At 42.7% G+C, this 12,865-nt stretch overlaps 1 protein-coding gene across 1 annotated transcript in view; it reads left to right on the top strand.

The window, feature by feature from the left end:
* Positions 1-12,725, top strand: part of CFTR (CF transmembrane conductance regulator) — a 93,297-nt gene extending 80,572 nt beyond the window's left edge. Inside the window, exons 24-27 of the mRNA XM_075147224.1 lie at positions 7,218-7,307; positions 10,420-10,592; positions 10,946-11,051; positions 12,519-12,725. Coding sequence (XP_075003325.1) covers positions 7,218-7,307; positions 10,420-10,592; positions 10,946-11,051; positions 12,519-12,725 — 576 coding nt within the window. The remainder of the gene's footprint in view (positions 1-7,217; positions 7,308-10,419; positions 10,593-10,945; positions 11,052-12,518) is intronic.
* The last annotated feature ends 140 nt before the right edge of the window (positions 12,726-12,865 follow it).

Raw genomic sequence — 12,865 nt, 5'->3', positions numbered from 1 at the left:
ACTAAAAAGTGATTGCTCACTGTAAAGGTAGGACTGAAAACTGGTGGAATGAACTGCATAATTTTAATGCCATGTTTTGTATTTTTCTTGTTGAAAGCTGTCAGTCCTTTCCAACAATACTGGTACAGGAATAACACATATTGGCTTTCCCTTCTTTGAAAGCTGTACACGGGATAGTTCTTCAGCTACTAAACATACACTTTTTCCATAACAGTGTTCATTCCTTTGGAAATCATGTCAGTGTGGCAGAATAATTCAAGTTGACTGCAGTCTTACCAATGAGTCATTTGTGATATCGGAAGGCAGAGAGACACCAGTTGCAGATCAGCCTGCCACACCGTGAGGGGACATGCAGTCTGTCTCGCCTTTATCCATCCTTGAGGAGTGGCTACTAGCCCCAGAGACTGATAAGTATGGTTTGATCCTTGGTCACCCTGGTTGGTCCACTCCTTGGCACCCAAGGAGTGGGCCAACCAGGGTGACCAAAGGTCTCCTTTCGACTGTCAGTTGTGAAACCCTTATTGTGCTATTCCCTATCCCATACCCACTGTAAAGGAGTTGCCAGTTGCTTTCTGTCCATATTGGCTTGTTCCTAGGTAGTCTACTGTCTCAGAAAGGTGGTTGCTTAGAAAGCTGGTGAGCTGCAATGAACATATATGTGGTTTAATGCTACTGTGCACTGACTACATGAGGTGCTTTAAAACAGTTGGAGAGACTCTGGATCAGCCAGCCATTTAACTGAAAAATATGCTGTCAAGTTTATATTTTCAAAATAGTGGTTTTCTTTTCCATAACCATCATAGCAGAGCAGAAGTCTGTCTTCACTTTAACCCTCCGCTGGATATGTAGGCTAAATTCTGCTTTCTACCACAATACAAGAAACCAAACTAATTGTAGTGAAGTCACTAATACAACTGTCACTCAGTCGCTATAGTCACTCCTGATCTATTTCAGTGTCATGGAGGTGGGATTTAACTCTGACCGAGCTGTTCCTGATGGCACTGTTTTGGCTTTGGTAGCTGTTAAAAGACACTGAAATGCTCGTGCTGGAAACACAACGGCTTTGATTTTACAAACACAAGAGAGACTCAAAATTTAATTTTTCTACTTAATGATCAGTTTTGAGTTGTGATAGCTTCCCTTTCAAAAATGTTATCCCACAGTAGCCTGAGTGGCATTTATTTAAAGTAGGCATACAAAGAAGGCACAAGTCTCTCCTCTCTATGCATTTCCACAATCATGCTCTGAAATTTCCTCAAAGGCAGCAATTTTTTAGCACTTTGACCTTGCCAGAACAGACCCTTTCTCCACTGCCAAATTACACCCCCAACAAACAGAACCAAGAGAGCAGTGGTGAGTCACTGGCTGGATTTGTTTCTTGCCTGAGCTCTACCGACAGCCTGGTTGGTCACACGCTGCCTACTGAGCTGAGGCTTGCTTGGCAAGCTGCTCTTTGATAGCTGACCTGTCCGTCACCCTTTCTGTCTTCTTTTCAACTTTTTCATGTCTATCTATTCCTGTAAACTTTTATTTCTTTATTATTGCTGGTTCAGTTCTGCAGCATGATTGTTGGTTGCAAGCATGAAAAAAAGTTACCCCTTCAGATCAAGGCAGCTGTGCAGTGAACTGCAAATGCAGCTGCATTTATTTAGTTTGGAGGACAGGTATGTAACACAGCTGTCCTCCAGAGGATGGCTGTATAGGATGAAGGATGCTTTTACCAGTATAAGCTATGTGTCCATTGGGAAATTTTCCTGATATAGCTATATAGCCACATATAACTTTCTGTATTGGAAGGGGCTTCCATGTCTCCCCCATAGTCATCCTTTTGCTTTCAGCCATTTCTTCCTTTGGGATGTGGTTTTCTGCTTTCCATCTCCATCTGTCCTTGGGAACGCATGGACTGGGGAAAAAACTAAATGCTTCGTAACAAGTAGCCTCCTTGTCCCAGTTAAAAATATGGTTAATAATTCTGACAGCTGAGTATTCACTGCAGAGTGAGTATACTAATGGTATAGAAAACATCATTCTGCAGCCATCAGCAAAATGCACGAGACATTTATTACACGAGCAGTGTAACTTGCCCTTCTGCTAGTGAGGTGCATTGTTAGTTCGTTGTTAAAATTACACATTTAGTTCAGTTTGGAAGTCCCTGACACATGGATCAATGCCAAAAAATCCCAGCCCTCCATTCTCTGGAAGGTCGTGGGAGTTGCCAGCCTGTTTGCATGCTTCAGCTGCAGCTCCTGTCCCAAAGCCTTGCCAAAGAACTGCACATTATGCCTCAAAAGTTCCCACATTCAGAACGAAATTAAGTTTTCACTAGCACTTTCCCAGCAGGGAAGAGAAATTGCATATGCCACCCTGCCTTTCCCAGCAGAACAAAGGGAGCCTTTTGTTCTTTGCTGTTCACCTACGGCTTCAGAATGGGGGAAAAAAAAGTTGCCTTTCCTTTCCTGGGAGGCTGGCCTACAGCAACACATGGATATTCGCCGTCACCAGGAGAGGCTTTGCTAATAAAAGGAGAACGGACTTCTACCTGGGGCATGCTTTCCTCGTGAAAACTTTCCAACACTCTCCTTCTCTTCCTTATCCCTAAATTTCCCAATTTAGAAGAAAAGAAGTGCTTTTCCTCCGTGGGAACCCCATTGATGCACACCTGCATAGCACACACAGCGTCCTAACACACTGCAGTCTGCTCCATGCAAGGCGATGCTGGAATGGCCTGCGGAGTGGTCAGGGTTCACGCTGAGCCGGAGCAAAGGCAAAAACCTGTTTCTTTCAGTATCTCAAATCCAGCTGTCAGCGCATTGCAGTGGCGTGAAGGGATAAATCATATAAAACATGTTTCCTGAGCACCCACAAGGAAGTTCCTTCCTGTAGCTCCTCACTCAGCACTGCTGAAGCACAGCCTGACCATAGCGCTGCTTCTACAGGATGTTTGTCATTCTCATGCAAAGCAATTACTCCAGCGATAACAGACTGTTTGAAGTATAATCGCAGTCCATCATCCCTTCTTTCTGGGCAGTCCTTTCTGATGCTTCTTCTGTAAGAGTTTCCCCACCACATTTTCAGGGTGAGGACATTCAGCTGCATCTGAAGCTCTTTTGCGTACAGGTCCTCATGCAGATTGCATCCTGAAGTATTTAATGGAGTCAAATTGAGAAAATGCCTTCAGAAATTTGGCTTTGAGTGGAGAACAGGAGACCGGCAGCCAATATTCCATAAAATAAATGAGGAGAAACCTGAGACCCATAAGGTGCTGCTAGCTCAAAGGAAGGGGATGACTTCTAGTTCTTCTTCAGTGTCATTCCACTGCATCCTGAATTCTATGATTCTATCTCACACCATTTTCTACGTGTAAATAAATACTCCATATAGAGTTAAAATCAAGCTTAGCGTGGAGAACAAGATTATGACTGTCAGCTGACAAAAAAATAATCAAATCACTTTTGCTTCTTTATTTTACTTAAGAAGTGAAATTTTGCAACTTTTATCTTTGTAGTTCCAATTTTTCAGTAGCTATCTCACTTTATTCATTATATCTGTCTGTCTCTCTGCCTGTCTGTCTCCAGCGCAGTTTCATCGCTTCTTATACCTTTCAGGGCTGTTCACCTTCGGAGGTTGCGGGGGTGGCTGTTTTGCAGTGTGCCAGGGCACTCCTGCATGGTGCAGCCTGCTGAGCAGTGCCGCTCCCCAGAGGTGGTCCCGCAGAGGGTCCCGCAGAGGCTGGGTTCCTGCAGGGCATCGAGACGAGTCAGCATCACCATACCGGGGAGCATCTGCTGCATCAGACCCATGCACAGAGCACCTGGAGACATTAATTAACAATGCCACGTGCTCATTTTGGGCATCATAGGTTTGGTGTTGCCAGGAGCACAGCACTTGTGTTTACTAGTAAGCTCTATGGGAGACAGAGGTTTTAGCATCTTCACGTTCTGGTCCCAAAAAACTTGCAGGTGGTCTTCATTGCTCCCATGCTCTTATTCTTGTCTGTAAATATTTTAATGTCAATGCAAAGTCCCTAAAGGACACTTAGGAAAACAAAACCTCTAACTCTGCACCTAATACTAAAGCATTCACATAGCAATTTGATTTTCTTTCATGTTGATATTGTTGCCATAATATATACGAAGTGGAGGCGGCTACGTGGAGGTAATACTGTTGTTACTCTAACTTCTTTGTGAGTGGACCTGGTGTCTGGTTCCAGCTGATGTTGCGTTTATTCTCCAGCCCTGGGGCGTTTGGGAACAAGGGTCCATGGGTCTCACTGAGGACCTGAACACGGGTTGTCTTTCGTTGCAACAGCAGCTACTCACAGCCAGGATGCTCTCACTCCTTAGCAGCCTCTCGTCGACTGATCCTTTACTCTTCTGTATGCATTTGCTTAGGTGCTCCAGGGTCTTGGTTCTCCACATAACACTTAAATCACTTAGGAAGCTTATCGCCACAAGCTGAGTGTATCCCACACTGTAACCAATACGCAGAGGCTGTAGCCGCTGAGGGGGATTAATGCCCTTCAGAGGGGTTGATTTACAATATTTGGGGTTGTCAGAACGTAAACATGACCATATTTATATTCCTGAGTGTTTTGCTTGTGAGTGGATGTCAGGTCTGAGAAACTATTTGTTGTATGATCACACCCATTATCATCTTGAGTGAATTTGAACAAGTGACCGAGAAGGAAACGGTTCCAGATTTGCTGCCAGTCTTCCCAGCCATCCATTCCCCATTCCAACACCCTTCTTATTTCTACTTCTTCCATATTTATAAACAACACATAAGTCCATGGGATTCACTTTTGGTTTTTTTCACTTTAGACTTTTAGCTTTTAAGAATTTAGGGGGTTTTTTTTCTGCTTCTTTTTAAGTGGACTCTAAACTGCCCATGTGACTCATATGATATTTACTCAAGTGAACCCTATGTAGTTTCTAATGAGCTGGGAGGAAGGAGGTGTTGAAATGGGGAGAGAAGTACCAGAATTCAGGACGATGAAATATTTACCTTGTGGGAAAAAAAGATGTACTTTTGGGAATAGGTTGCTTTTAGTGCCCTGCTTCTTGAAAGCACAGTTATTAGGAATAACAGCAGTTTCTGAAGAAAGTAGTTCTCTTTATTTCTCTGCCTGCTGCACTTCAGCAGGAATGTTATTCAGCCCTATCTTCTTTAAAACTGGTTTGTTCAGTTAAGTATTCTTTACCAGTGAGAAATGAAAATACCTATTCCATTAGTTAAATGTATGGCGCTCAAAGTGTGAACAAACCCACGTCTGACACTGTTTCCACAGTGTTGTTATTTCCACCGCACCCACTACTTGGAAGAATCTAACCCTGCTGCAAATACGTCGCCCCGCTCACGCCACCTAACCAGTGCAGGGCATGGGAAAAGGGCTGCGCTGTACTTCACCAAAGCATTCATTGTTATTAACAAACATGATTATAAAGAAAAGAGTCTACTCTTTCCCCTAGTCTCTACCAAAAGTGCTTCAATGACTTTTAGCTGTGTGCACTGCTGCGTCTGCTGCAGCTCGGTCGGTGTGTGGCTGGCAGTGCGGTGAAGGTATCATCTCACTTAAATCCACCCCACTGCCTGCAGGGCACCACGGTGCGGCTGCTTTTCTCCTCTGGTCTCTTGAATCAGGTACTTCGTTCTCTCTTACACCAAATAAGTTATGGGCAATGGCTTACATATCTTAATGAAGCAAATTAATTAATGTAATTTATTTTTCTCTGCCACGTTTAAACTTTTAATTAATCATAATTAAATGATTAATGTAAATGTGTCTATAAATCACTTCGAAATCTGATGAAAGAATGCCAAGTTCCCAGGTTAGGTCAGATGGAAATTGTGGTAGACTGGTCAAACTCTGGGAAAGTACTTGCTAAGTACATTCTCTCAGCCATTTTCTGCTGGTACAGCTAGTCCTTCACTGCTTTTGGTAGTGTTTAACTACCAAGACTCCAAGAAATTATGTGGCTGTGAATCACTGGCATTTCAACACATTTTTCGCTAAATAAATATTTTCTTCAGGAAGACAAAAGAGAAGAAAATAATTGTCTCAAATCTTTCCTCTTGGTATTTGTTCCGTATGTACAAGGAAAGAGCAAGCAGATGGTAATATTTCTCAACAAGGCACTTACTTACATTCTTTGAGAGCAAGTTCTCCCTGCTACAAGCAGCAGGTGTACCTCGCAGCATAGAAAGCAACAGCTTGGGTTTATCTCGTAAGAACTGTTGTGCAACCTCAGTGTCCCTTGAAGAACCTCATTTCCACCAGAATCTGACACACCTACCCCATGTAAAAAGAGATTAAACAAATATTTAATTTTGTCTGAGTCATCACTTTTCAAGCTACAAAACGTGTATTTAAGGGATGTTCGCTTAAATCTGCTTGCCTAAACTGATGAGAAAAGCAGAACGGAGTAGTAAACTTCAGTACGAGAAGGACGTGCTGTCAGTGCTGGGAAATGTGCATCCTCTTCATCTTGTGTGACAGAAGGGAGGTGCAGGACGGAGCAGGGAGAGAGCATGGGCCGTAGCGTCAATCAGGGAAGCCTCATACGAGAGCGGGTTGTTGCTGCTACAGTTGTGAATCAGGTCGTGCTGTGTCACAGCTCAGTGACGTGACAGTGAGAGAGTGAGAGGAAAAAAACCTCTTCTGAGATAGGACTGGGACATGGTGAAATGTCAGGTAACAGAATGATGCTAATATATATCTGGCTACAATTGATTAGAAAAAGAAAAATCCATTGATGAAAAGCAACTTAGGACACTGTCCCTGAATACCGACAAATATCCAGGAGGTTTTTTTGTCTCAAAACAAAATTGTGGGAACACACGCTTTGGATCAGTGATCTTTTTTTTGTTTGAATATGTTTCACGTAATAAAGAATCAAAAATAGTTTTTAAAAGGCTTATTCCAAAATGGAAATACGGGGAATGTTTTATCCTGAAAACTGCTTAAATGTGATTTTTACTGTTTTTCAGACAAGTTTGGGTAAGTTTTTATTAAGACAATTGCCAAAAACCCAACATAAGGATTTTTAAGATCACTTTTTTTGGAACAATGTTTTCCAAAATTTTTAATAACCTGCAATAAGCTCTATCTGGTAATGGCAGCAGGTTATTCTTTCAATGTATGCTTTACAATTTACAATGCTTTACACAGTGTTTCAGGATATCTATCCACCTGTGTCTGTATATCTTTTTTCTTGTAGAAAGTGTTCATATTTTCTGGAACTTTTCGGATGAATCTGGATCCTTATGGACAGTGGAATGATGAAGAAATATGGAAAGTTGCAGAGGAGGTAAAACTGTTCAGTGTTATTTGTATCCCTCTGGTGAAGTGGTTACAGCAGAGTGCAGCGTAGATCAAATGATTGTCATATGTTACATTTATATAGAGTCTTAGAAAAAAAAGGGCTGAGGAAAGATAATGCTATGCTATAAACCATATTTCCTTATTTCCTAATAAAAAGGTGCCTTTGTCAGAGATTTAAAAAAAAAGAAAAGATAAACTTCCATACAGCCACAGTCTGGGTTCTTCATGCAGTGATTTAGCATAGGTGAGGTTTTATGTTTGGCTCTGCTGGGTGACTCTGAGAGAAAAAAAGTGGAGGAAGCTGACACAGCAAAACATCCTGTAATCTTTTTTCATTTTAATGCTTTGGCAAATATATGAAATCTCTGCAAGGCATTTTTCTACCAAAATGTGTAAAAATGACTAGTAAACATTTTGGAAGCCAGGAAAAAAAAGGAAAAATAGCTGTGGCTTTCATAGAAATAACTGGTGTTATTGCAAGAGGAAATACTTATATTCAGCTTAGAAAAATCTTTCCTCAAAGTATTTTCCAATTATTGCGATTCTCAGGCCAATGTAAAGCCAGCTGAGAAGGAGCACTCTCTGACACCGCATTCAGGCTTATGTACTGCTTGTGTCACGGGCAGCTGCCTCTTCCATGAAAAATAAGAATCATGGAATATTAGATTTTATGAACCTGAAGGTTTTCTTCTAATTTTATGTTGAGGTTTTAGCACCTTTTTTTTTTTATCAGGATGAGGGGCCAGATTTTTACACTTCTGTTTTCATTTTTGAGCTGAACCCCATGCATTACGGTTGACAGATGCCACCTATTGGCTCTGATAGTGCTTAATAGGTTGCACAGGTGCACGTAATGCCTGGAGAAAGGCAGATGAGAGTTACGGGAGGGAAAGAGCTGCAGCCTAGAAAGCAGTTTTCTCGTTCCAAGGTAGGGATGGCCTAATTAATACAGACTCAGTGATGAATTGGTGCCATTTTCCTTGTTCATAGCAAGTCTCAAGTATCAGAAAATGCTTACAAGTGTGGGACTTAATCCGAAAGCTTCCTCCTTTCCCATCCAGGAGGTTAACTCTGTCTCTGCTCTCTCTTTCTTTTGGGTTTATCTAATTTCTCCCCTATGTTTGGAAAAGAGGAAAGTAGACACTTTCTATGAGTAATTTACTGTCAAATAAAAACATCATGACATTTTTGGTTAAATGATGTGACAGGAGCTTTTCAGCCGGTCCTAGCAGAGGCAACAGGGTGCTCAGTGCTGTGCTTCTTCACTTCTCTGAGGCTGGGGAAAAAACGGAGTGTGGATTAACATCCCCTTTTTTGAAAAAGACAAGCTCCACTTTTGCTTTTGAGGATTGTTTTCACTGCGCGTGTGAATCAAGCCGGGGATTTTAAAGAGCTAAACCTCATTTACAATGGCATGAATAAAAATTATTTTGAAGTGTTTATCATTAAGGAGTTTGGCCAATCCATATGTGATACAGAGTTTTTCATTGCACAGGCGAGAGAGCAAAGCAAATAGAAAAGAAAAAGAGCTGTAATACTTTTTAGTAGGAGTGATTGGGTTGTTTACAAAGTTCGTGCTCTTGAAATCTGGCTTGTTAGCGACAGTGCGTCAGTGTAACTTTGGGAGCACAGTACAGAAAGTAAGTTAACTGTCAGCTTATCCCTGACCCACGTTGGCTGCTGAGGATTTAGAGGATCCTGCTGAGATCAGCATCAGCTTTTTATGCTTCTCGCAATCAGCTGCAGAGCGCAAAGTGTTGTCTGAATAGATGTCAGATGTTTCATTTTTTATTGGCCCCATATTTCACACCTGAATCTGTCAGACTTGCATCAACTTTTGAGGCTCAATTTTACTCTTACAGTCAGCTGTCTGGACCCTACAAGTACACAGAGAGACCTTGTGCAATTTTAAGAAGAAAGCATCTTTTCAGCCATTAATTGCAAAATTTCATTAAAGGGCATGATGTGCGTTCAGAAGAGGAGTGAGGAGCAAAGCAGTGGCCTTTATTTGCTTATAAATAAAATCATGAACTCTTCAGAAACTCAACAGACGTACCCACACACCCCAGTTTAATATGGTTTCCATGTAAAATGGAAACACAAAGGCAGAATTCCAAATTTTTTTTGCCTTGGAATGAAAATGAATTGCAGATCAGTAATATTTCAAAAATCCAAGGGGGGCTCTTCATAAACCAGTCAGGTTGCATCACATGTTTATAATGTCTTTTGGAGCAATGCAACTCACATATGTTTCCTAGTTCTCATATTTTACAAAAATTTCTCTGTAAACACTGCTGATTAGGCCAAGGAGCACAGTCGGTTTGGACCTGTGGAAGATGCAAAGCTTTGCTTTGAGGTGCACAAAATGCATCTCCCAATGAGAGCAAAAAGGAGCACTGGAAGAAACAGTCAGAAGACATCTCCTGGGCTGGATTCTGGTTTCTGGTCCAAGTGAAGCAGCTTCACTTGGCACGGGCACCCCTCTAAACATTTTTTCAGCAGTGCTAGAGGGCAGCCCGTGATGCCATTAGTATGAACAAAGTGCACAAGCCCTTCGGGGCAGCAAAAGGAGCAGATGGAAACGCTCTCAGAGCCATAGAGACAACGGCCATGGTGACCTGGGTTATTTTCTTTGTTGCTGTAATGTAGCATGTGAATTTTGGTTGTTTCTTTTTACCCTCCTAGTAACCAAAAAAGCCTGGTTTCCTTTCAAAAACCACTTTCCTTAACATTTCCAATGACGTACATTGCTGCTGGATAAAAAATTTCAAATATATTGCTTTCTCTAGCCTGCTAACTCAGAATGTTTTGGTCAAAATGCCAGAACTCATTGTATATGACAAACAAATGAAGCATTAACTCTCAGCTTCCCAACATAAATCCTAGCATGTTGTAAGAGTCAAATATTTCAGTGCTTTTCACATCATCCAGCTACTAGCTTGTAATCTTTATAGGACAGATTCTCTTTTTCATCAATTTATATTTTCTCTTCGCTGTCAGAAATGAAAGGCAAGGAAATTAAAGGCATTGGTTGCCGTACCCACAATCAGCAGTAACCGTGTCTCATCGATTTTTCATGTCCTTTTTCTTTCCGGCAGGTTGGGCTGAAGTCTGTTATTGAGCAATTTCCAGGCCAGCTTGATTTCGTTCTTGTCGATGGAGGCTGCGTCCTCAGTCACGGCCACAAACAGCTGATGTGCCTTGCCCGGTCAGTTCTCAGCAAAGCTAAAATCTTGCTGCTCGATGAACCAAGTGCTCACCTGGACCCTGTGTACGTATTGATCGTTTGTTCTATCTTCTAATATGAAATAAGAAAATCAGTGAGGCACCGGAAGAGATTTTCTGTAACTTGTCTGGCCCATTACTAATGATTTGTTACTGATTTCAGTATCGTGTTAGTAATTCTGCATGGGGGATCAGGGAAGCCCAGTTACAACCTTAGGTTTATGGCTGATACGCACTTTCACAGCAGAAATGCAGCATGCTGAGACACTGCAGAGTGTTGGTGTCCATGCATGTGAGCTTTACAACACGCAGCTAGACTATTAAATACCATCAATAAAGTTATAAGCTGTGCTGGTATGTACACTGCAGTCTAAACGCTGATGCTTGTTTGCCTTTCAGAACTTCCCAAGTGATCAGGAAGACTCTGAAGCATGCGTTTGCCAACTGCACGGTGATACTCTCCGAACACAGGCTGGAGGCAATGCTGGAGTGCCAGCGATTTTTGGTGAGCGTTTCTCGTAGTCTCCCATACTGTTGTTTCATTACATTCGATGAATGTTCAAAACACACCAAGCAGAATTGATGAAGTTGGCTGGATTGATGGGGGTCATTCAGGGCAGTTGAGCAACCTAGTCACCTGCAGAAGAGCAACAGGCTCCTGTTTGCTCTTTCACATGAGCTGTCACAGAGACCTCTGTTCAGATGAGCTGGGTCACATTATGGAAGAGCTGGATTCCTTCTTTCAACCAGAAGGGCAATTGTGTAGGTTACCCAGCTGCTGATCCAGATGCCTTACATTGCCGATTGGCTCAGGAGCTCCAGAAAAATCCCAGCATCTCGCAGAGCGTTACCATTGCTAATGCAGAAATAGCTGCAATTGCTTTTGAGCAATGGGAGGCCCGCCAAATGGGCAAAGGGATCTCCTGAGAAAATGTCTGACGGTCAGAATTGCGCGTTTTTTTCATCAAGCCACTTGAATATTCCTTTCTCGTTTAATCAAGGTGACAAAGTATTGAAGTCCTGGGGTATTTCCTTTGTTATATAAAGATGGTTAGTGAAGGAAATAAAAGGCAAGTTATGTAATTGTTCTTAAAAATGGGGTTCCTTCCTCTGTATTTTCTTGACTCTTCCATAAGAGAGGACCTTCATTTTATTAGCAGAGTGAAAGATCGTTTTGCACGTGTATTTGCTTGGGTGTATTAGCACAGGAATACAGTCTGAAGTTGAAGCAGGCTAGTCAATAGGCAGGTTGTACGTCCTTTTGGCCGTGCTGGACTTCAGCCTTGCTGCCAGCTCGCAGCATGTGCTGCGCTTGGCTGTGTTGGCAGAGCCTGGCCAGGTTTCCCACCGTCCGAACAACATTTTAGCAACAGAGCTGCTAAAAGCTCTTTCCCGTCAGACCTGTGCCCTCACTGGAGACACGCTGGCATCACAGTGCCGGCGGAGGAGCCTGATTTTTCCCTGTCTGCTGCCTGACAGTGGAGGCTGGCACAGCCATACAGGGCAAACCTGTTGTCTCCTTCAAACACAGGCCAGCAGTGCTTCCTTGTTTGGCAAGAAGAAAGCAAAGAAGGCCTGGCACCTTGCTGGCAGCCTTCTCCCTCTGCTTGCAATATAACTCTGTTTTCTGCAGTTAACGCTTTCTTAACCTGGCAATTTAGCAGTGCTGGGGAAATGCCATGGTACCTGGAGACTTCAACAAGCAATCTCAGAGGTACGAATCAAGAAGCAAGGAGAAACCAGCAAGCCCAACAGCATTTTGTAACTTGAGCAATAGGCACCTTTTCCACATGTTAAAATTTTAACATCTGTTTTTATGGTTGTAATTAGAAATTGCAAACGGTAAACTGGGCTTTTCCTGATAGAAGATGATCTCTGTTATGGCTTCATGTCTCTTCCCTGCTCTGTTAGTTGTGTTAGCTGAATTCTTTCACCACCATTGCCCGTCTAACGGAGTGATATATTTCTTCAGGTAATCGAGGACAATAAATTACGGCAGTATGAATCCATTCAGAAGCTGCTGAGCGAAAAGAGCTCCTTCAGGCAAGCCATCAGCCACGCAGATCGCCTTAAGCTAATCCCGGTACACCACAGAAACTCCAGCAAACGCAAACCTAGACCCAAAATCACTGCCTTGCAAGAGGAGACGGAGGAAGAAGTGCAGGAGACGAGGCTGTGAGACGTGGTGTGGGCACCCTCTTTGTGGAGTGATTCGTCAGCAGTGCCCCACGATGGCAGGACCAGCACTTCTGAACCTGCGGGAGCCATGCACAAATTGAACCTTGCAGGAGGTGTTCACTGCAGCAACAACGCGTGCAT

The sequence above is a fragment of the Calonectris borealis genome, chromosome 1 (genome assembly GCF_964195595.1).
Source record: "Calonectris borealis chromosome 1, bCalBor7.hap1.2, whole genome shotgun sequence".
NCBI lineage: Eukaryota > Metazoa > Chordata > Aves > Procellariiformes > Procellariidae > Calonectris > Calonectris borealis.
This window is presented reverse-complemented; position numbering and strand designations above follow the sequence as displayed.